Source organism: Orycteropus afer, unplaced genomic scaffold (genome assembly GCF_000298275.1).
Source record: "Orycteropus afer afer isolate SDZICR_OR568_19922 unplaced genomic scaffold, OryAfe1.0 scaffold00112, whole genome shotgun sequence".
Classification (NCBI taxonomy): Eukaryota; Metazoa; Chordata; class Mammalia; order Tubulidentata; family Orycteropodidae; genus Orycteropus; species Orycteropus afer.
This window is the reverse complement of record NW_006921699.1, coordinates 6,739,903-6,765,446: the sequence shown is the minus strand read 5'-3', so window position 1 is coordinate 6,765,446 and position 25,544 is coordinate 6,739,903. Positions and strand designations below refer to the sequence as shown.

The 25,544-nt window shown below is 42.3% G+C and overlaps 1 protein-coding gene across 1 annotated transcript in view; it reads right to left on the bottom strand.

Moving 5' to 3' along the window:
* Positions 1 to 17,908, bottom strand: part of PCBD2 (pterin-4 alpha-carbinolamine dehydratase 2) — a 47,338-nt gene extending 29,430 nt beyond the window's left edge. The window contains exons 1-2 of the mRNA XM_007943802.2: positions 17,834 to 17,908; positions 13,755 to 13,886 (exon numbers count right to left, since the gene is read on the bottom strand). Of these exons, the coding sequence (XP_007941993.1) occupies positions 13,755 to 13,886; positions 17,834 to 17,908 (207 nt within the window). The remainder of the gene's footprint in view (positions 1 to 13,754; positions 13,887 to 17,833) is intronic.
* Between the last annotated feature and the right edge of the window lie 7,636 nt (positions 17,909 to 25,544).

Genomic DNA, 25,544 nt, shown 5'->3' with positions numbered 1-25,544 from the left:
GATTTGTATTAGAGTGGAAGAGCACTCACTTTGGGGCATAATATCTAGGCTTTGAGAAAGGGCCTTCTCATCTGTTTGCTCAGTAAGTTTGAGCAAGTCCCTTAACTTCCCTGACTGTTTCCTCCTCTGACAAAATGGGGACACTAAGACCTAACCTCATGAGGCTCCTGGGAAGCTCCTATGAAAGAACCCATGCTATTTCACAGGTCACTTAACAAAGAGCTACTAATACCAGCAGACACTCACCATTAGTTCATAAAACCCTTTGTGACCCTCCATACTGTCCCAAAGAAAACTGCGAGGCTGGCTGCATTTCAAGGGGAAAAAATTGTAACATTAAGAGTTATCTCCTCGGAAGGAAGGTTGGGCAATCCTACTTCCGTAGTGATACTGCCTCGGAAACCCAAGGAGGGGTCGCTATGAGTCGGGGCCGACTCGACGGCACATAACAACAACAACAACAAGAGTTATCTGTATGCAGAACAGAACTCTGGTGATACAGTAGTTAAGTGCTCGGCTGCTAACCAAAAGGTTGGCAGTTCAAACTCACCAGCTGCTACACAAGAGAAAGATGTCACAGTCTGCTTCCATAAAGATTACAGCCTTGGAAACCCTATGAGGCGGTTCTATTCTACTCTACAGAGTCAAAATGAGTCAGAATTGACTCCAAGGCAGCAGGTTTGGTATGCTGAATGAACTTAAAGCAGTATTTTAATACCAAAATTTCTAAAAATATTCCCCAAAATATATTCAATATATTTTTAACTCTCTCCAGAATACCATCAAGCTACAATTAAAAAAAAAAAAAAAAGAATCAGCCAGGAGTGCTAAGCCAGTGATCACAGAAAAGGAAAGAAGAAGAAAGGGTCTGATAGCAGGTAAACAGGCCTTGTGGTAATCTTCTAGTGCATTTCTTTACAGAGGACTGCATGAATGTGCCATGGGCCCTCAGGACACTAGGATTCACAAAAGACTGGTTGGAGGCGGCTGAAGCTGTGCAGCCAAAAGCCTGGGTGAGCACTAGCCTCAGTCTTTCAATATTGGAGGCAATTTACCAGCCATGCCCATGACTGACTGCTTCCTTCCTCGATGCTTAAAGCTACATGTACAAGAAAGGCACAATTAATGCTATGGTTCTTCTGGGAACTGCCCATGGCACTGCAGATCACTGTCCCTCATCCCATCATGTATGGCAACTTAGCAGCCAAATCAACTGGTCACCGTGAGAAATCATTTGTGGCTAGGAATAAGCAGATGAGGGAGAGGAAAAGTCCCTGGTGAGAAAGGGCTTTAGATAATAACCTGTAGGAGACAAAAAGATTAAAAACAGTGATACTGCCTCGGAAACCCAAGGAGGGGTCGCTATGAGTCGGGGCCGACTCGACGGCCCATAACAACAACAACAACAATGTTCTCCTTGGGGTTACGGATGCTGACTAGGATCATCTGAGATGAACCCAATCAAGGGACTTTATAAATTCAAAACACACCTAGGTAACACTGGGCTGGATACCATGAGAGACGTACACAAGCACAGCCCAAGCCTCTGTCCTCAAAGTGCTTACACCCCAGCTAGAGACAAAGATGAGAAGCTGCACTTCTCTGGTACGTGAGCTCAGTTGCACTTAGTCTCCTCCTAATTCTGCCACTGGTTTATTGTCACTTTGGGCAAACCACTTTATCACTGGCCCTCATCCCTTATAGTGCTAAAAATATTCACAGGTTCGATATCAAATCAAGGCTAAAAGAACACCAGAAATAATATAACCCAATGGCTGAGTTCTAAATAGGAAGACCAAATAGACTCATGTTTGAGGCTACAAGGACCTGCACAAAGCATATAAGCTCCACTTCCTCTCCAGTCTAGCCTGCATCCCCACCCCACCAAAACCATCCTTTCTACAGTCAGTGATGACCTCCATGTTCCTTAGTCCAACAGTCATCCCTTAGCACTCATCTTACTTGACCTCTCAGCAAAATTGATCTCTCCCTCCTTTTTAAAACATTATCATCTTTTGGATTCTGAGATATGACAGTGACCTGATTTTCTTCCTATTTCTCTAACAAGTCTCTTTTAGTCTTTTGCCAGGTCCTTCTCTTTTATTTAATCCCAAAATGGACTGAGTTCTGAGTCCTCATCTCACACTACAATCTCTTCCTAAGTGATCTCATCTATTACCTTGACTTTTTTCCATACACACGTTGTTGTTGTTGTTATGTGCCATGGAGTCAGACCTGACTCATGGTGACCCCTCCTTGGGTTTCCGAGGCAGCATCACTACGGAAGTAGATTGCCCAACCTTCCTTCCGAGGAGTGGCTGGTGGGTTTGAACAACCAGCCTTCTGGTTACCTTAGGCGCTACGCTACCAGAGCTCCCCCATACACACCTATGACTCCCCATTTTCCACAACCCAGATTTCTTCTCTAACCTCCTAACACAGATAGTCAACTACCTTCTTGAAGTAGACATTTGGACATCTCACAGCAGCTCATATTAACAATGTTCCAAACAGAAAACATGATATGCCCATACTTCAATCCTGTTCCTCTCCCACATTTTCCCTGCTCAGTAACAGCACTTCCCACTACCCAGCTCCTCTGCACCCAAAAGCTACAGTCATTCTTCATACTCCCTGCTCTGTTTCCTCAGTACCATTACCAGTACCCCCTAGTTAGAGAAACTTGTGTTTTGTCTTCATATCTGTATTATCTACCAGAAGAGTTAGTGTGGTTCCTACTTTGGCAAGCAGCAACTAGGATCTTAAAAGCTTGCAAACAGCCATCTAGATGCAATGACAGGTCTCTCCTTGAGCAAAGAAGAATGAAGAAAACCAAAGATGCATGGAAACAATTAGTCCAGTCATAAGACAAAGTATATGTGAACCGCTGTATGGAAAATGAATTTGCTCTGTAAACTTTCACCCAAATCACAATTTAAAAAAAAAGAAAAAGAAACAATTAGTCCAAGGGACTGGTACACCATGTGATCCTCAGCTTTATATGACTATGAGACCAGAAAAAGTAAATGGTGCCCGGCTACCACTGTCAACCACTCGGAATGAGGATCTATGTAGAAGATCCTGGATAGAGTGGGAGAACAATGCGGAACAAAACTCAAAATCATTAAAAAAAAAGGGGCGGGGGGGACCAGGTTTTCTGGTCTGATAGAGCCTGATGGAAAGCCTGAGACGATGGCCCCTAGCTGCCCTTCAGGTCTGGAATTGAACCCACTCCTGTGGCTTCCAGCCAAACAAAAGACAGGCATATGAGCTGAACATTTACACTAGATAGATAACTCCTTGGAGAGCTCAATCATGGGAGAATAGAAGGGCTCTGTATACAGAGGGAGACTGCTGGTGGGCAGGAGTGCATAGGAGGGAAGGACACAGGGAAGAGGTAACTATGGGGAGGCAGTGGAAGGAGAGCTGTTGCATTGTGGGAAATTGCAGTCAATGTCATGAGACAAAGTATATGTGAGCTGCTGTATGGAAAATGAATTTGCTCTGTAACTTTCACCCAAATCACAATAAAAATTTAAAAGAAAAGAACAGTGTGGTACTGTTGATTCCTGCTCATTTAAATTCCTAAATATAGCTGCAATCTCTACACTTCTGTGCCTCCTGGGTCACAGTCTCTGTCCATTCTAGTGATGGTATCTCACCAGGATGAATACCACACTCCCCATACTATTTCCCCCAATTTGATGGTTGCCCCTTCACTCCTTCTGACAGTAGTCTTTTACATCCTCTCAGTGGCCTCTTAAAAATATGCATCACTTGACCACTTCCTCAGAGAAGCCTTCCCTGACCACTGTCTTCAAACTGAATCCAGTCTTCTCATTATTCTCTCACACAGCACCCTTTTCTGCTGGAGAGGAAGTATTGCATGGGGCCTAACAGTATGAACTGACTGGGGTCAAATCCTGGCTCCACTGCTTACTAGCAGTGGGACCTTGGGCAAGTTACTTAATCTAAGCCTCAGCTTTCTCATCTTTAAAATGAGGGAAATAGTATCTACTTCACAGGGTTTTGTGAGGATTAAATGAATATGTGTAAAGTCCTTACAATAGTGCCTGGCACATAGCTTAAGTGTTCAATAAGCATTAACGATTAGGATTTTCTTTCATGGCACTTACCATAGCTTGTAATTATACATTCATTTTTTTCTTCATTTATGCTCTCCCTCCCCCACTACGGTGCAAGCTCAAAGAGGATGGAACAATATCTGCTTTGTTCACGACTGCATCCCCAGTGTCTAGCACAATGCCTACGACACAGGAAGTACTCAATAATTGTTCACTATTATTAAGTGCATAAAGTCAGGTAAAACTTTCTAGAACCAGGTAGGGTAGGGCGGGATGAGGTGGGGAAGAACAACTTGAATAAAGGTAGATAAGAACTGCACTGACATGCTGGGGATCTAGGCTCCAGTTCCAGCATGGCCACTAACTCTGCGTGGCCTTGGCCAAGGTACACTGTATCCCACCCAGAGCCTTGGTTTTCCCACTTCTTCAGTGAGTAGGATGACTGGGTGACTCTCAGGTACTTTATAGTTCTAATGTGTAACCAAGGGAAGAAGCCTTTTATAGAGGAGTAAATGAGAAGTAGGGTTAGGCCAAAGATTATTTGTGGTTACCAGGGGTAGGAGGGAGGGAGAAAGGGGAAACTTTTGTTTAGGGTGCATTGAGTTTACTCTAATAGGTGCTGGAATATTTTGAAAAAGGATAGCAATAATGGTGGCACAACATGAAAAATGTAATCAATGTCCCTGAGCTGTAAACACAGAAGTATTTTTTTGGTGAATGTCTTGTTGTGTATGTTTTCACAACTGAAAAAAAGAAGAAGTAGTAGGGTTAGGGTCAGACCAGTGGGCAGCTTTGAAAACCTCTGAGAATTGATGTATGTCCTATAGGATGTCCAGGAAGGCACCGGGATTTCCTGAGCAAAGCCGAACTTGGTCACAACAAATGGCATGCAGGCCAGATGGGGGCAGGGAGAGCCTGGGGGTGAAAGGCTGTCAGGAGGCTTCTACAGGAACCCTAGGGGGAGGCAAAGTACACACAGACAGAAGTACAGTCTTGGTGAAAGACACTAAAGGAAATGGACCGGTGCTTGGTCAATTCAGTTGACCAAATTTCAGTTGCAGGTCCGGGTGCTTGAGAGGACGGTGGTAGTGCTAAGAGAAATAAGCAAGTTAGAGGAAATCTAGAAAGGCAAGAGTTTGGTTTCAGACAACCTAAACCCAGGCTGAGTTCACCAAGGCCCTCCCTGCCAATCTGCATTCCAGCTTGCCAAAGCAATATTAGGGCCCTTATTTCCCAAACACATTACAGAAAAGATGTGTCCTCTTTCTCCCTGTCTTAGACCTTTGCCACCTGCTGATCCCTCCCTTGGTTCTCCCACAAAAACTTATCACATCTTCAAGGACCAACCCAAAACTCCCCTTCTCCCAGCAGCTATCCTAAAGTGCACCTCCTTTCATTCACTAGTACTTCACATTTTAGTGTCTGGTTAACTTAGCAATAAAAAAATTTAATATCCCTTACCTTGTACAATTCAGATACCACCTCCCCCAACAAAAATGGGAGCTCTGAGCAGAAACAAAATCAGTTACTTCTTATGCATTTTCCTCCTTCCATACCTGGGGCCCAGCGTGATGCCAGGCCCTCCGTGGTTACCAGCTCAAGCACCTCACTACACTCACTGAGCCAGTAGAGTCACAGGCTCTCAGTGGGGAAACCATGCTGGCTCCTGGCTCAGCCTGAACTGAGTCTGCTTCAGATGCCTGGTACACGTCCACAGCCAGGGCTGCAACAGCGAGGAAAGGTATTTGAACAGTCAGTTTGATGAATGATATGGTATGAGGCCACAATCCTGCCTCGCTGGCTGAGCGCACGAGTATACAGATTCATTAGTGGCATGTGCTGTTTTGATAGGATTGATTTTAATGATACAATTAAATGACCTCTGATTGCTCAACAGTGATACCTGGGTTACTCCAAAACAAAGCACAGCTTTGTTTGTTTTAGCTGGTGAATATTCCCTTTCTCAGGGAAGTATAGTGAAACCCATTTAAGGTAGAAAAGTAATCCAACAGGTAGACCTTGGAAAACAAGATATCTCCAAAAAAAAAAAAAGGAAAAAAAAGAAAAAAGACCTTTAAAAAAAAAAAAAAAAGGAACTTTCTGTATCACAAAGGATTTAAAATGTTGCTGTAGGAACAAGAGGTGGGAATCTGGCACCTACTAACTGGACATGACCCAGTGTGACCCCAGGGAATTCCACGATCTCAGTCCGGGTCAGCATTATTCTGTAAAATCCAGTGAATTAGTTAGAATGTCTCATTCTAGCCTAGATCAGAAGGGCAACATGATGATAAATTATCTGCAAAACAGGGGAGAAAATGTCACTGCTTTGTTTTGTTTAAAAGAACACAGAATATGTAATTTTGAGATGAAAGTTAGTCTTAAAATGTAAATAAAATGTGGAAAGTGTCAAAATAAATAAATCAAGGGATATAGGAAATAGAGCAGACTTGGAGAGCTCAGAGCCAAGGAAGAAGAACCTCACCCACCTGTCCACACTGTTGCATGAATCTCTCCCAAGGGCAGGTAACAACTGGTCACCCCTAGGCCACAGGAACGTGCTCATGAGCAATTTGCTGCTAAGAACTATTAACTAGCTAGGTGATAAGGCTACTCCAACAGGCACCCAATACCAGTATTTTGAAACAGCTGAATGGCAAGTTTTTGTGTCATGGCCTCAATACACCAAAAACTCTTATTGGCAAAACTCCTGCTGTGCAAACCTGAACACTATTGATAATGGTCATATTGAAGCAGTGAGCTGGCATACCAAAGAAAAACAGAAACAGAATGGAAAAGAGCAAGACCAAAATACTTGTAAGTTATTATTTAAGGTCCCCTTTAAATTATTTTCTGTAATTATTGAGCCAGCAGTCCATTGTTATTAATTCATATTCAACCTATTTAAGCGGTACCAGCAATGCAGGCTGAAAACAAATGCCTTAGTAATTTTCTAACTCTTGAGTGTTATTTTCTTGTCAGTTAAATTTAAAGCAAGCCATTTGTGACCACATTATACCAAGTTAATCTCATCTAAAGTGCTTCACAAACCTTAACAGCTACACTAAGGTTTTATACTAATGAAAGCAATTTACATAAATGAAATTTATGTCAATGCATTTCATAACATTTTTTTATTTTATAATAATTACGGTACTTATATGATAACATCTGTTGATATTCACAGTTGAAACCTGGCAAAGATTTAAACCTATGGCATTTTCCATGCATCGTGTACATTATCTGTGAAAAGCAATAAAAAAAAGCAATGAATGCATTAATCATACCAATATCATCTGCAAAGCATAAATCTGAAATACCTTTCATGTCAGCTCAACTGCTTTTTTTATTTTTTACACACCTGATTTTACGCCATCTGTAAAAGGGTAAGACAAAGACTGTTGAGGAAATTATATTTCTTGGCTGTTTGACTTTTATAAAATACTCAGACTAAGTTCTGTAAACAGAAGATTTACTATACGGCTAAGAAAAAATGATGCAGTTAAAAGTCCATTTTTATTAAAGGACGATGTAATGACCACAGCATTTGTGCACTACCTAGTGGTGTCATATATGCATTTTTGACACCTGTTTTACATTTCCCCTCATCTATTTGTTTGTGCAAACACACATCAGGTGTAAATCTATTGTACGCCATCAATGGCAGAAGGAGGACTCCAAATGATAACATTTTGGGCTCTAATTTCCCTTCCCTGGTGGATATTAACACTGACTGATATTCCAGCCACACCTGACAACATCCGCAAGGTCGTGCCCAGGACTCCCTGGAAATCCAGGAATAAGCCCAAAGTGAACATCAACACTGAAGACACCACACAGATACTTTTATTAGCTTCTCAAACGTTAGGTAAAGTTTGCTAACACAAATTTTTCTGTTCTCCATTCCAACAAAAGCAAAGGCATTGTCTTGGGTTTTCTAGTCTACTGTGGTTGCAAAGCCCATTGGTGGGCACGTGTTAAGCACAAGCTACTGTGTGTGATAACCATATACGTATTCCCTTTATCTGGCTAGCAGACACACAAAGATTAAACTTGACTTTAAAAGCAAAATGACACTTTCTAACTTATTTGATTCTAAGCCTTGGGAACCCCCTCTCTGGGCCTGCCTCCCAACCCTTACAGGCTGAGTGAGGATTTGCTTTCACGAGTGCTCAGATGTAACTTTGATATGATTATATTACCGACTCATAACTTTGGTGCACAACAATGAGCAATAAAATCTGAACTAATTCATTCACAAGAAGAACTTTTGAGACCTCCACCAAGGTCCTGCAGAGGATTGTTAAGATTTTCATTAACAGTTGTCTCTTGTCTGGTATCAAGCTTTGACTTCACTAAGTGTTTCAAAATGTTACCCATAAGCCTATTACCAAATTCCTCAATAAAACATTTTTATAAAGTAAGTCAGCAACAGTAACTTTCAACTGTTCTCCAGCAGGAGTCTCGGCCACAGGAACAGAAACGTTTTACAAACCTCACACTCACAGATGGCGCTATTGCACAAGACCCTCATCACCCCCAAGGCCAGGGCCATTCAGAACACTGCTCCCACGCCCCACCGCAGCTCCAGGAATCTTTCTCCAGCAGCAGTTACAACAACCAAATTGTGATGAAGATATAGAACAAATAAAGCTTGGCCCCTGCCCTGCAAGAGATACTAAACTCTGACAAACAATAGACTGCAACATGGAAAACTGCCACTTCTGTAGATCGAAACAGCCCGCCCCTAATTCAACCTATGGTACTCAAATGCCCTGCCAGACAGCCCCACCTAAAACAGCACAGACAAGGTACAGGAGCTCCCCCAGGAACACAGGAAACTCGAGTTCTCTCTCATTAGGCTTGGTCCCTTTCTCCTGAATCAAACATGTCCTCCATTACCAATTAAACCAAACCAAACTCATTGCCATCAAGTCGGATCCCATTCATAGCAACCCTTAGGTTTCCAAAGCAGTATCACTACAGAAGTAGATTACACAACCTTCCTTCAGAGGAGTGGCTGGTGGGTTTGGACCTCCAGCCTTAGGCACTTTGCCACCAGAAACTCTTCATATCCTCCACCCAGAATTCTTCATTCAACCAAAAAAAAAAAAAAAAAGGATCAAGCCAAGTCAGGTTCTCAACCACCACCACTTAGCTATTTCTGATACTCAGATGCGTCCTGGATAAGAAGGGCTTATGGAATCTAGGAGTGAGAGAAGGGGACAGCCCTCCCTGGGGGTTTAGGTTGCCTGCGGGGCGGGCCAGGCTGGGCTCTTGCTTGGGAGGGCTCCACCTGCTGGCTTCTGGTGTAGCTGTTTCCCAGGTTCCAAAACCTTACTACTTCTAAAGCTTAAAATTTCCTCCAATTGTGTAAGCGCCCCCGCCCCCCCCCCCGCCTTGTCGCCATTCATGACAATGAATAGCAAAATTTATCTTTATGGGACACATGCCCACATTTCTAACTGCCATTTTGTTCTTTCAATGCAGACACCCTGAAGTAGCCAAACACCAAAGAATAAGTTTGTATGTCACTTAGAGACCTCTCCCTCCTTATGTCTACATGAACAGAAAAAAAGCAAAACTCCTTAATAAATGCTAGCCCCTCCCTGTCTGAGCCCAAACATTCGGAGTATGGAAACTCCTTGCCTCGGGTTCTGGTACTGCCATGCTCTGATTGCTCACGGCATGCCACCCATCACCAACACACTGCCCACCAACCCACACTGCACTGCAGCTCAGTGCAGTTCAGAGCCCATGCACCAAGAGCAGAGACAGTGCGCTGGCAGCAACCAAAACCTAAGGTGACTTGATCCACCTATGCAACTAGGACCCCTTGAGAATTTGTACACTTGTAATCCCCCAAATATTTGCACCCATCTGAGCTATAAAATTAATTTGGACTATTTAGAGCTATCTATATCCATTTTTGCAAACATGCAGAAATAGATCTAGAAAATAAATTTCTAGGATAAGACAATGGGAATGTACATTTTTTAAACTGACAGACATGATCTGATTGTCCTCCAAAAAGATTACATCAAATTACATGCCCACCTCTTCACGATCCATCTCCCACATCACAGCTACACTTCCCCACTTACCAGCTTAGACTTCATAGAGCATTATTTTCTTGCACACATCTTTACTTGCCTTGCCCCTCTGCTTCTCCACTGCACTCATTTGGCAATAGTTCAGCCCTTGTTTAAATCCTACTCCAAAGGTGTGCCTAAACAGCTGTACAGGGCTACACAAAACATATAAAACTTTTACGTTACATGATGACCATAAATCTCCTGTGGACATGGAGCACTGACCACACTTAGTTCCCTATACGTACTGTTCCCCAAGATGACTACTGCACACCTTCTCCCATCTCCTCAGATCTCCAACACTCCTCCCTTCCACCCCTGCTTACTTTCAACTGATGACTTCACTCAAAAAATAGAAGCAATCAGAAGAGAATTATCTCTTCTCCCAGGACAAATATACCAACCTACCTGCATCTATACTTAGATATGCTACCTTCTTGGCTCCCCCTGCTCCTTCCATCCTGTCCTCTCTTACCTAGCTAGCACTGTGCCCTTATAATTTTCCCCTCTCTACTTGATCATCTAAGCCATGGCTTTTGAGATCATCTATATTCTGGCAACTCTCAAACTGATATCCTCAGCCGGACCTGTGACCTCACGTATCCAACTGCCACCCCGACAGCACCCTTGGGTGACTAACAAGTAATCTCAATCCTGACATGTCTGAAATACGACTTTTTTAATTCCTCCACCTACCCAATACCCACCTCCCCTTCACTGCAGCCTCATCTTCCACTGTTCTTTTCTCCTCTCTCTGTCCTCTCCAGAATACTGGCCTTCTGCCTCTCCCTCAATCATGCCAAGATCATTCCTGCTTCTGAAACTCTGTATTTGGTGTTCTCTCCATTTGGAATTCTGTTCCCTCAGACCTTCACACATTGGCCTTCTTCACAATATTCAGGCAATAGTGCCCTCAGCCCTCCATAGTCTCATCCCAATATCCCATTTTATTCCCCTTCATGACACTTAACATTCCCTGAAATTATTTTTTCAATTCATTTGTTTATTTTCTATCTTCCTCACTAAAATGTGAGCTGCAAGACCTTAGAATCTTGTCTAGCACAGAGAAGATGCTTAATAAATATTTGATGAATTAATGAATATTGCTTTTACAACACAAATTAAATGAATTTTTCAAAATGTTAACCACATGCACAATTGCCACATCTCGAATAAACTATACATATGGAGAAAGACTAGAAGAGAATGGAAAAAGACGAACCTGCAGCTGCCATGGGAAAAAGAAAAAGTAATTTACACCATCCTAATACAATGTTGTTACATTATTGTTACACTTAAAAAAAAAATTTCTTAAATGAAAGGTGAGTAAGGATCTTTTCCTGGCACTCACAGCTGGGCCTTGCTGTCCTTCTATTGATAATGCACTTCAACATCAGCCAAGGCCATTCTGTGACCATGATGGATCAAGACAAAAACACTGCATAATCATGTCTCAACATGGACAAAACAAGAACACTGTCCAAGCCACAAAATCCAAACAGCCCCTCTCCTAGCTAACGAGTGATTATTGCTTCTCCATCAATTTTAGCTTTAGCCTCACTTTAATCTGTTCTCCATATAGGTAAGATTTATTAAAATATCCAATCACAGAATTATGCCTGCTTCCTGACACCATCACTCAATCTAGAGCGAAGCTGTGCTTCCTTAAGAACTCCCCAAAATCACTAACATAAGCCCAAATCCTATAATAAGTCTTCTCTAACACCCTCTTCCTTAGATGACCCAGGGTACACTCTCCCTCGCTGCAACGAGTAATACACACAACTTGCTCAACCACAGGTGTGTTCCTGATTGTCTCTGGCTAGGGGGCATTGACAGCTGTCATTATCAGTTGCCATTACAGGCCACTGTACATATAGAAGTAGAAAAATGGCTACAAAACTGACCCCAGGATATAATCTCAGTGCTCGTTCTCTGAATAAATTCCCTGACATTGGCCAATTTTCTTGTCATCTGCCTCTTTCTCCTAAAAGCTGGGTAAAGGGGGGTAAAAAAACCTAGTTAACTAAATGTCCTGGTGAATAGGTTACAATTAATCAAGGATGCCCTTCATAGTTTCCCCTTGCCTGCCATTTCTGAAAGCCACCCCACACTCAAGGCTGAAGGACTGACTCACGGGCACAGCCTGAGGCAGCACCACTCAAGTACTTTAAGCCACATGTTCAAGCCCAATAAATTAGCCCAGGCTTAAAGAAGTCAGGCCGTACACATGTAAGAATTTTAATAAGCTTAGAAAATGCTACCTAGAGCTTATGCAGAAGCTTACTGTACCAATGGGATTCCCTGCTACCAGCCACCTAGTGCTAAGCCCCTGACAAGAGCTGTCGAGCACATGGGGCGGCAGGGACAGGCAGTCTGCTTGGTACAGGTTTCCTCAGGGGTTGGGGACTCACAGCAGAAGGCTGGCAGCCAGATGGATGGAGAGCAGAATAGTGCACAGAGCTCAGTGGAGCCAACAGCATTGACTAGGAAAACAAGCTGAAGGCTCCTCTGGCGGAAATCTGGTCCTCACACACCCTTCTAGAAACTAGCATGCACTATAATCAACATCTGCGTTGATCAAATGCCTGTTTGTACGCAGAACTATGTTAGCTACAATAGAGAGTTATTTAAGCCAACATGGTTTCTGACTTCTGGATGCCAACATCTAATATAAATAAAAACAATAAATCTGTCCAAAGGATTGCCAAACTAACTGAACAAACATGAAATAGTCAAAAGCATTTTACCTTACATAAATGCAATGTAGTAATAACTGAAAGGCAAGTCATGGGAGATGACTCTCTAAACGGGGTGGAGCCCTAATGGAACAGTCACTTTGTTAAGTAAGGCACAGTCTCCAAAGGGAGAGGTCAGGTGTTGAGAAAAGCTTTAAAAACCAAAAACCAAACTCACTGCCATCGACTTGATTCTGACTCATAGCGACTCCCATTGGGCTTCCGAGGCTGTAAATCTTTACGGAAGTAGACTGCCCCATTGTCCTTCTGAGGAGCAGCTGGTGGGTTTGAACCACCAATTTGTTGGTTAGCAGTCAGATGCCTTAGGCACTACGCCACCAGAGGCTGGGGAAAATGGACCAATCAGGGAAGAGGGTGCAGTTTGGGAGATGATCCAGAGATAGAAATACAACTATGGAAGGAAAGAAAATTTACCAACCTCCCAGGAAAAGTCAGGGAAATCAGAGAGGCAGGTATATGTTTCTCAACCATTTTTACAGTTTTTACAGTAAAATACAAAAACCTCACACTCTTTTTTAGGGTTATTTGAAATCTCAAAAGAAAGTAAATATCCTAACCAACACCAAATCAAAGCAACAGTAGTTTTAAAATATGATTTTTCAAATGACACAAACCACCCCTATCCCCCAGAGCAGAGAAATGGCCAGGTGAGCAGTAGCAACTGTCATCAAGGTTGGAGGAACAATACTGAATTCTTAAGGAAAGGAGGAGTTAGATGCTGAATCCACATGGGACCAGACATCCAGTGGTATCGGATACAGTCACAGCCAAGGAGACAAAAATAGACCATGGCACTAGCAAGAAGTGATAATAATTACCTGATTAAAATTTTTGAACGAGAACTCTTTATAGATGGCATTTCTCTCACTTAATTCCGACCATCCTGCTGCTTTAAGGTCAAGTATAACTTGGTTCCTCTCCTCTGCTGTCAACCCGTGAGCATCTGCTGACTGCAACAAGGACATATTTAATATCTGGAAATGTAGAAGTTAAATTTGTAATTAAATTCAAATAAACATATAACTCTTTACCTTAAGCATACCCATTGCCATTGAGTTGATTCTAATTTATAGTGATACTATAGGGCAAAGAAAATGGCCCAATAGGGTTTCCAAGGGTGTAAATCTTTATGGAGCAGACTGCCTCCCCTTTCTCCAGTGGAGCAGTTGGTAGCTTTGAACCTCTGATTTTTCTGGTTAGCAGCCAAGCACTTAACCACTGTGCCACCAGGGCTCCTACCTTATGCATAAAAAAATGTTTCAAGAGCAACAAATTCTAACCATCTTCAGTTCCTTTGTTCTCAAAATACAAATTTCTCTAATGATAGACAAAAGCAAAAAAATAAAAAAATGACAGACAAAAGCAAGGCTAGCTCTGTGCAAAATGAGCTGCCTTCAAGGTATGTTCTCTCTCCACCCTTTACCTCTGCCTTAAGTGCCACAATTCTGCCTTATTACAGATACAATCAAGATTAACCATTACCTGCTGGTCTGATAGAGCCTGATGGAACTACTGAGACTATGGCCCCTAGCTGCCCTTCAGGTCTGGAATTGAACCCACACCTGTGGCTTCCAGCCAACCAAAAGACAAGCATATGAGCTGACCATTTACATTAGGTAGATACACTCCTTGGAGAGATCATTCATGGGAGAGCAGAAGGGCTATGTATGCACAGGGAGACAGCTCAGGGGGCAGGAGTGCATGGGAGGGAAGGACACAGGGAAGAGGTAACTATGGAGAAGAAGTGAGAGGGGAGCTGTTGCATTGTGGTAAATTGTAGTCAATGTCATGAGACGAAGTGTATGTGAACTGCTGTATGGAAAGTGAATTTGCTCTGTAAACTTTCACCCAAATCACAATAAAAAATAAAAATTAAAAAAAAAAAAAAAAAGATTGACCATTACCACCAACCAGCTCAGACATTTTACAGAAGTGTAGCACTCTAGGATTTGGGAAACAGATGAAAATACCCACCTGAAAAAATCCTGCAACTTCAGTGGCAGGACCAGGATTAGAACTCAGGGTTTCAAGCTCCTGGTCTTCTGCTCTTTGGGTGATCCCACATCAACTGAGTAGCCTTTGCTGCTTACTTAACGTGGGTCTTAACCTTTGGGGTCATTATCTCCTTTCAGAATCTGACCAAAGCCAACCCCAAAGGGGAAAAATCAATGCATGTTTACATAGAATTTTATATAATAACCTCTGGGGGTTCATAGACTCTCTGGACTACAGGTATAAAGCCCTTCCCTTAATGGAGTGAGTTTAGGAAACCCTTTCTCAGAGCACCAGAAGACAAAGTCCCTCCAATTTGACCAGAGTACTGCCCAGTCCAAAGCACTTACATGTACTTTCTGCCTTTTTTCTACTCACCCCAATGATGACATTCACAAATCCAAACTCTGCTGGTTATTGCGGGCCCACGCTTACCACACTTATTTGTTACTTAACTAAAAGAACTCTAAACACCATAGCCAGAGAAAAGGGCATGCTACTAGAGGTCAGCAGAACTGGGTCCTTGTTCTAGCATAACTGCCAACCTCTACGTCTTGCCTTACGTACTTCAGGATACTTATTAGAGGTTCAAGTGAGAGAGAGGGTCACCGAGAAAAACTGAGCTAATGGAAGAGCTCCCATCAAAGAGCAATGCAAGGCTGAGCCTAATTCTCCACCATGACCCTGAAATTCACTCCCACTTCAGAAATCCTGCAACCTTTTATCACTGACATTACTAGAATTAAGAGGGCAAAACTATTTTACTTTAAGACAACTTATTCTGTGAAGAGGGAAAAAAAAAGTCAAAGAACCAATTTCCTCCCTTGCTAGAGCAATGACCCTTCCCCTCAAAAGACAAAGATGAAAATACTTCTTAATTAAATAAAAAAATATTTATAAGCTTGTTATAAAAAAAAAAAATTTACTATTGAGAACCAAGAAATCTACTCAGTTTTACAATGACAGTTTTACACAACAATCCACTGTAGGAAATAATCTAAAATTCTTATTAAACACTTAATATTTTAAGGCAACTTAAGAGTATTTCAGAAAAGAAGCAAATGATCTGTGTCCATCCTGAATAGCTACAAAGAAAACTATAAGGCATGCTATCAGTAATGCAGCAATCACCTGGGGCCTGTGGAACTGCTGGAAGCTGTTTCTGCAAGCTCAGTCATCCACATCCCCATTGAGCTCAATGGTGTGCATATACTCTGCACTCATCACAGATGTCTGCCCAGGAACAGGGAGCATGCAAATAGAGCCACTTCATCCACAGAATACTAATGGCCTGGTTAGGGGCCCAACCTCGGTAGAACCCTTTGTGGTGGGCCTAAATTTTTTTTAAGGGGAGGGGGCAGGAGGCAAAAGTTAAAGGAAAACCAAGAAAAGCATAGGATTTGGAGAGAGTAACGTTCATTCAGAAGTCCCGGGTGGTGTAAACAATGAATGTACTTAGCTACTAACAAAAAGGGTGCAGGTTGGAGTCCACCCAAAGGCATCCTGGAAGAAAGGCCTGGTGATCTATTTCCCAAAAACATCACTCACTGAACATCCTATGGTGCACAGTTCCATTCTGATGCACGTGACGGTGCCATGAGTCAAATCAGCCCAAGGGTTACTGGTTAAGCCTGATTTAAGGCCTATCTTTGCTACTTTTAGCTACAGAATACTGAAAAAGTCACTTAAAACCAATAAAATAAAATAAAATAAACCCATTGCTGTCCCATGGAATTCTAACTCGTTATCACACTACAGGGCAGAGTAGAACTGCTCCGTGGAGTTTCCAAGGCTGTGAATCTTTCCAGAAGCAGACTGACGTTTCTTTCTCCCGAGGAGAAGCTGGTAGGTTTAAACTGCCAACCTTTAAGCGAACAGCTGAGGACTTAGCCTCTGTACCACGGCTCCTGAAGAAGTCCTTAGTCTCTCTGAATTCCAGTATCCTCCCCTCTATAGTGAGATATTACAATATCTACCAGTTGAGGTTTTCTGGAAGGCTTAAAAAGATCTTGACTGTATAGGCACCCAGCAATAGAGTCTAGCAAGTGGCAGCCACTCAAATCACACCTGTGTATTCATTCTGCCTGGAACACTCTAAAGTTTACTTAATCATCAGCATGTTGGAAAGGTGTGCCTTCAGCCAGTCGTAAGCACTCGAAACGTGTTCCCTCCGTCATGGCCAAGAAACAGTGCTTATCTCCCTACACCATGGAGCTATTTTAAATTTCTTCTATTAAAAGAATTTCAAACAGTACCAAACGGCCAGTTTAAGAAAACGAAATGGTGAGCTTTGCAACGTTTCTCCACTAGGTGATGCTGCACGTTAAAACTTTCCCTCAATTTACCCCAAAACATTTTTTTTTTTTTTTTTTAAAAAAAAGGTGACTGAATGCCCTTGGAAAATGGTGAGAGAGAGAGAGAGAGAGAGAAAAACAATCTGTGCCACAAAAAGTATATTTTATTAATAATTACTCCGGAAAAAAAAAAAAAAAAGTTAATTCAACATTCAGCAATCCATTTACAAAGAGCCATGGTGAAGGTCCCTGCTCTCACCGAGCGTACAATCTAAAGGGCTGAACAGCACTACTGTGAGTCTAAGTATCAAATAATTTTACAACTACTTTTCATAGTTTTTCTTTAAGCAAAACTCTTTCTCGATTGTTTTCCGGTTAGCTAATTCGTAGGCTATGCGGGATTTTTAAGCAAATGCAAACTGGAAGATTCTGCAGACACCCTTCACTGAGACCAGCAGGTCAGGTAGGTGTCAGATCCCCAAACCTGGTGACCCAAAAGGCAGGCCCTAAAGCCGCTACGACTTCTGAGCCTGCCCAGCTCCTGCTGCTGACCCACACCCCGCGCCACAGAGGCTTTGCCCTGCTCCGCTAGGCGGCCCCTCCGCACTCACCAAGGCCGCGAGGCTCGGGCTCCGGCCTCGCAGCGCCGCGAACAGGCGCCGGGTCGCCCCCAGCACCGCCGCCATGGCCGCCCGCAGAAGGTGCCCAGCTCGCTGCCTTTCCGCCCGCTCACGTCCCGCCCCGTTCAGCGCCCGCCGTCCCGGTAGTCTCGCTGCGGCACCGGCCTGGAGCCCAGGATGTCTGAGCAGCTCTCAGCCGTGGGCACAGGCTCAGCCCCGCCGCGAAGGCCCAGCCACGGCCGAGGCCCCGGAAGGCCCCCAGGAGCTTCAATGGCCGCCAGTTTTAACGGCAGCAAATGGGGCGGACACGGTGCTGCATGCTTGCAGGCCGGGACAGCCGCCCGTCCTATCTATCCCGCCTCTGCTCTTTCCACGACATCCCTGTTCTGGAGCTGGGTTTTCGCGTCTGTGCAGAGGAGGTAGACCAGCTAACGGGACGCTGCGGGCTTTCCTCTACGCTGTTTGACCTACTCTCCTGCTCTTCCGTGTTTGGATTCTTGCCCCCACTTAGGCCTCGGGTTGCTGCACCTTTGCGAAGTGGCTAACAGTCCACCACTCTCACGTGGACGGTGGGGCGAACATCCCGTGGCAGCGGGAGAATATCATGGGAAGGGAGAACGGGGCGATGGGCTACGGGTGCTTGAGGACCATCACTCTGGGTGTCCTCCGCTCAGCATTGGGGGAGGGAAGGAGAATGACTAATAGTTCAAATAAGACGTCCAACCTCAGCAGTCCATCCATATAACACTATTGTGGTTTAGATTTTAAACTCGGCTCTGTCATTACGTAGTTGCAAATCCTAGGGCAAGATTCATCTGTCTTTACCTCCATAAGATAGTCTGGAAGAACTGGTTCATAATTCTCTGTAAAAAGTAGCTGTATCATTAACATAGGTGCTGCACACGGTAAGCACTCCAGGGATACTTGTGCATAGATTTAATTTCCTCTATCACCTTTTGGGGTACTGCTTCACGTATGCATGAGTATATATTTGTATATGTATACACACACTTAAAAAACAACTTTATTGTTAATTGGATGAAAGTGTACAGAGCAAATTGGTTTTCCATTCGACAGATCATACACATTTTGGTTCCTGACATGGATTGCAATCCCCACATTGTAATAGTATTCTTTCCACTTCCTGCTATTTCTCTTTGTCCTTCTTTCCTATACATTCCTCCCTTCTGAGCTTTGTTGTTGTTGTTAGGTGCCATCCAGTCAGCTCCAACCCATAGCGACCCTATGTACAACAGAATGAAACACTACCCAGTCCTGTGGCAGCCTCATGATCCCATTGTTGCAGCCACTGTGTCAATTCATCTCATTGAAGGCCTTCGCCTTATTGTTTGACCCTTCATTTTACAAAGCATGATATCCTTCTCCATGGAGTGATCCCTTCTGACAAGGTGACCAAAATAGGTGAGACAAAGTCTAGCCATTCTCGCTTCCAAGGAGCATTCTGGCTGCACTTCTCCCAAGACAGATTTGTTATTTCTTCTAGTAGTCCATGGTACTTTCAATATTCTTTGCCAACACCACAACTCAAAAGTATCAACTCTGCTTTGGTCTTACTTATTCTTTGGCCAGCTGTCATGCATATGAGGCAACTGAAAATACCATGGCTTGGGTTAGGTGCACCTTGGTCTTCAAAGAGACATCTTTGGTCTTCAGCACTTTAAAGAGGTCTTTTGCAGCAGATTTGCCCAGTGCAATACATCGTCTGATTTCTTGGCTGCTGCTTTCATGGGTGTTGACTGAGGAACTAAGTAATATGAAATCTTTGACAACTTCATTCTTTTCTACATTTATCGTGATGCTGCTTATTGGTCCAGTTGTAAGGATTTTTGTTTTCTTTATGTTAAGGTGTAATCCATACTACAGACTGTAGTGTTTAATCTTCATCAGTAAGTGCTTCAAGTCATCCTCACTTTCAGCAAGCAAAGTTGTGTCATCAGTGTATCACAGGTTGTTAACGATTCTTCCTCCAATCCTGATGCCATGTTCTTCAGATAATCCAGCTTCTTGGATTATTTGTTCAGCATACAGATTGAATAAGTATGGTGAAAGGATAAAATGCTGACACACTCCTTCTTGATTTTAAACCATGCAGTATCCCCTTGTTCTACTTGAATGACAGGTTCCTGGTCTGTGTACAGGTTCCTCATGAGTACAATTAAGCATTCTGGAATTCTCATTCTTCTCAATGTTACCCATAATTTGTTATGATCCACACAATCAAATGCTTTTGTGTAGTCAATAAAACACAAGTAAACATCTTTCTGGTATTCTTTGCTTTCAACAAGATCCATCTGACATCAGCAATGATATCTCTCATTCCACGTCCTCTTCTGAATCCAGCTTGCAGTTCTGGAAGTTCTCTGTCAATATACAGCTGCAACCATTTTTTAATTATCTTCAGCCAGTTTTTATTTGAATGTGATATTAATGATATTGTTTGATAATTTCCACATTCTGTGGGATCACCTTTCTTTGGAAGGGGTACAAATATGGATCTCTTCCAGTCAGTTTGGTCAGGTAGCTGTCCTCCAAATCTCTTGGCAAAGCCGAGTGAATGCCTCCAGCACAGCATCCATTTGTTGAAACATCTCAATTGGTATTCCATAAATTCCTGGAGCCTTGTTCTTTGCCAATTCCTTCAGTATAACTTTGACGTCTTCCTTCAATACCATTGGTTCTAGATCATATGTCACCTCCTGAAATGTATGAACATTGACCAGTTATTTTTGGTACAGTGACTCTGGGTATTCCTTCCATCTTTTTTTGATATTTCCTGCATCATTCAATATTTTCCCTATAGAATCTTTCAGTATTGCAATTCGAGGCTTGAATTTTTTCTTCAGTTCTTTCAGCTTGAGAAATGCTAAGCATGTTCTTCCCTTTTAGTTCTGTAATTCCAGGTCTTTGCACATTTCATGATAATAATTGACTGTCTTCTTAAGCTGCTCTTTGAAATCTTCTGTTCAGCTCTTTTATCTTGTTATTTCTTCCATTTGTGTTAGCTACTCTCTGTTCAAAAGCAAGTTTCATAGTCTCTTCTGACATCCATTTTAGTCTTTTCTTCCTTTCCTGTATTTTTAATGACCTTTTGCTTTCTTCATGGATGATGTTCTTGATGTCATCCCACAATTCCTCTGGTTTTTGGTCATTGGTGTTCCGTGCATCATATCTATTCTTTATATGGTCTCTAAATTCAGGTGGAATATAATCAAGGTCATATTTTGGCTCTTGTGGACTTGTTTTGTCTCCAGCTTCAACTTGAATTTGCATATGAGCAGTTGATGATCTGTGCCACAGCTCCAAGCCTTGTTTCAGCTGAAGATATTGAGCTTCTCCATCACCTCTTTCCACAGATGTAGTCGATCTGATTCCTGTGTACTCCATCTGTGAAGTCCATGCGTATAGCTGCCATTTACGTTGTTGAAAAAAGGTATTTACAATGAATAAGTTATTGGTCTTACAAAATTCTATCACGTGATCTCCAGCATTATTTCTGTCATCAACACCATGTTTTCCAACTACCGGTGATTCTTCTTTGTTTCCAACTTTTGCATTTCAGTCACCAGTAAACATTGTGATTGCATGTTTGGTCAATTTCAGACTGCAGAAGTTGGTGAAAATCTTTAATTTCCTTGTCTTTGGTTTTGGTGGTTGATACATAATTGTAGTATTAACTGGTCTTCCTTGTAGGTGTATGAATATTATCCTATCACTGACAGCATTGTGCTTCAGGATAAATCTTGAAATATTCTTTGTGAAGATGGATGCCACACCATTCCCATTCAATTTGCTATTCCCAGCATAGTAGATCATATGGTTGTCTGATTCAAAATGGCCAAAACCAGTCCATTTCAGCTCACTAATACCTAGGATATCGATCTTTAGGTGTTCCATTTCATTTCTGACAACTTCCAATTTTCCTAGATTTATATTTAATACATTCCATGTTCGGATTATTAATGGATGTTTGCAGCTATTTCTTCTCATTTTGAGTCATGCTACATCAGCAAATGGAGGTCCCGAAACCTTTATTCCATCCACATTATTAAGGTTAACTCTACTCTGAAGAGGTAGCTATTCCCCAGTTGTATTTTGAATGCCTTCTCACCTGAGGGGATCATCTTCCAGCACTGTATCAGATAGTGTTTCAGGGCTATTCGTAAAGTTTTCCATTAATATATCAGTGTTTCACCACTGTCAATAAGGTTTTCACTAGCCAATTCTTTGAGAAGTGGATGGCCTCTTCCTTCTTCTGAAGTCTTAATCTCAGCTTTATCCCTAAGCAAATCCTCTTTTAATCTGTTATGATTGATTGTTCTAATGAGTGAGTACTTCCCTAGTGTTATTATTCACCTTAATAGGCTTGTCTGAAAGTTGAGCCAAGAGTGTAAGTTCAGTTCCAGGCTTGAAAGAATTTTAAAGGTCATAGTCTTAGGGGTTCCACCAGTCTTTATCAGACCAGTATGCCTGGTTGTTTTTATGGCTTTGACTTTTGTCCCATATTTTTCTCCCACTCTATATGGGACTTCCTATTGTGATCCCTTTCACAGTGGTTGGTGGTGGTAGCTGCACACCATCTGTTCTGCTCTTCAGGGTTGTGGAGGCTGAGGTTCATGTTGTCCACTAGTCCCTTGGACTAATTATACCCATTCATCTTTGATTGTCTTCACTCTTCTTTGCTTCAGATGAAGAGAGACCAATGGTTGCACCTCAGATAGCCACTCACAAGCTTTTAAGACCTCAGTTGCTACCCACCAAAGTAGGATGTAAAATAATGTCTTTGTGGACTATGTTATGCCTGTTGAGCTTGATGTCCCCTTGACTATGGTCCTGAGCCCAGAGGGGCAGCAGTGCACTCCCTCAAAGTGTTTGGTCATGGCTAAGAAGTTTTCATAACTTTGCCCCCTGTGAGGTCTACTATATACGTGGACATTTTTACAGTACATACAAATACTTATGTAGAAATATTGTCTGCCAAGCCTATATATTATTGTAGGTATAGTCCCATTCACCTACACATACCTGATCAGTTTGCCTGTCTACCTATATATCCATTCATAGATTGTTTGTTATTACTGATAATGCAGGATTGTGTATGTAATAGTGTTTACCTGTGTTGTTTGTAACTCTTGTACACCTCTCCATGTCTTCCTTTTCCTTAGTGATATTGTGCTGGTCACCCACTCTTTGTATATTCCCTTTCCCTTTACTCGTATTAATCTGTATCTCTTACCTAGTCAGTAATTTTCCCTTCTCTCCCCATCATCCCTGGTAACCATCAAAGAATGTTTATTTCTGTTTGTAAACCTTTCCTTGACTTTTTATAATAGTGGATTCATACAATATTTGTCCTTTTCTGATTGACGTATTTCACTCAGCATAATGTCCTCCAAGTTCATTCATATTATGAGATGTTTTACAGATTCTTCATTATTCTTAGTGTTGCATAGTATTCCATTGTGTGTATGTACCATAGTTTGTTTATGCATTCATCCCTTGATGGGCACTTAGGTTGTTTCCATCTCTTTGCTATTGTGTACAGTATTGCAATGAACATGGGTGTGCATATATCTATTCAGGTCCCAGCTCTCACTTCTTTAGGTATATATGTAAGTAGCAGGATTGCTGGATCAAATGGTATTTCTATTTCCAACTTTTTAAGGAAGTGCCATACCATTTTCCACAGTGATTGCACCATTTTATAGTCCAACCAGTAGTGTGTAAAACTTTCAGTCTCTCTACACCCTCACCAGTATCTATTGTTTTCGGTCTTGTTGAACTTTGCTATTATTCCTGGGGGAGATCGTATCTCATTTTGAATTGCATTGCTGTAATGGCTAATGATTTCTGATGGCAAGCATTTCTTCATGCTTTTGTTGGTCACCTGAATGTCTTCTTTGGTGAAGTGTCTGTTCATTTCCTTTGCCCATTTTTGAGTTGGATTGTTTGTTTTTTTGATACTGAAGTGTTGAAGTTTTCTATAAATTTTAGAGTTAAGTCTATTGTCGGATATATTGTTGCCAAATATTTTCCCCAGGAGCTGTAGGTTCTCTTTTTACTCTTTTGGAGAAGTCTTTTGATACATGTAAGAATTTAATTTTTAGAAGGCCCCAGTCATCTAGTTAGCTTCTGCTATTGGGGCATTTATATTTGATAGTCAGGGCCCCTACATTTTTTCTTTGATGATCTTTATAATTTTACATTTTACATTTAGGTCTTTGATCCATCTAGAATTTGTTTTTGTACATGGGGTAAGGTATGGATCTTGTTTTGTTTTCCTGCAAATGGATGTCCCGTTTTGCCAGCACTTGTTAAAAAAGACTGTCTTTTCCCCCATTTAATGGATTCCAGCCCTCTGCTAAAGATCAGCTGTCCATAAGGGAATGGACCTACTTCTGGGTTCTCCATTCTGTCCCACTGGTCTATGTATCTGTAGTTGTACCAATACTAGGCTGTTTGACCATGGTTGTTTTGTAGGTTTTGAGATCAGAATGTGTGAAATCTTCTATTTGGTTCTTCTTGAGTAGGGCTTTGCTTATTCGAGCTCTCTTTCCTTTGCCTATAAAATTAGTGATTGGTTTTTCTACTCCTTAAAGAATGTTGGAGTCTAGATCAGGATTACATTATTGCTTTGGGTAGTGCAAAAAGGATATGGTGGCAGGATCCTCTAACCTCCTCTAACTTCACAAGGGGGAGAGTCACCATCAGCAGCCCAAGGCTTATTTCTATGAAGCCAGACATGCCATCACCCTCCAGCCTTTTTACCAATTCTGACACTAACTGTCCCTCCCACAGCATTCACTATTCTCTTCTGGGTTGGATAATTTGTTGCAATGGCCACATAGAACTTACAGACAATAGTCATGATTATGGGGTTTATTAGGGAAGTAACAGGTCACAATTCAGGTTCAGGCATGCACTCAGGATACAATTCTTCAGTCAGGACAATCTCCCCTCAGCCATGCCCTCAGGCACCCCTCCTTTTGGCCCTTGGCCTCTCGGCCTGGCCTCTGCCCTGCTGGAGCTAATGTTACAGCTCTTTTAGGTCTGCTGATAGGTACCCCTAGGTGCACCCCACTCTGCCAGCAAGGCTGCTACCCAAAGGCACTCAGCCTTCTCGCTCTGTGGCCCACCAAGCCTGCCACTCTGTCTCATATCATCTGCAAATAGGGAAATTTTACTTCTTTCTTACCAATTTAGATGCCTTTTATTTCCTTTTTGTCTTACTGCCCTGCCAAGGACTTCCAATACAAAGTTGAGTAGAAGGGCATCTTTGTCTGGTTCCTGTTCTCAAGGAGAATGCTTTCAGTCTTTCTCCATTGAAAATAATATTGGTTGTTGGTTTTGCATACATGCCCTTTATTGTGTTGAGGCATTTCCCTTCAATTCCTATTTAGCTCAAAGTTTTTTATCAGGAATAGGTGTTGGATTTTATCAGATGCCTTTTCTGCATCGATTGATGTGATCATTTGGTCCTTTTCCTTTGTTTTATTTATGTTGTGGATTACATTGACTGTTTTTCTAATGTTGAACTAATCTTGCATGTTGTTGTTGTTATGTACCATTGAGTCAGCCCTGACTCATAGCGACCCTTCCTTGGGTTTCCGAGGCAGTATCACTACAGAAGTAGGATTGCCCAACCTTCCTTCCGAGGAGTGGCTGATGGGTTTGAACCGCCAGC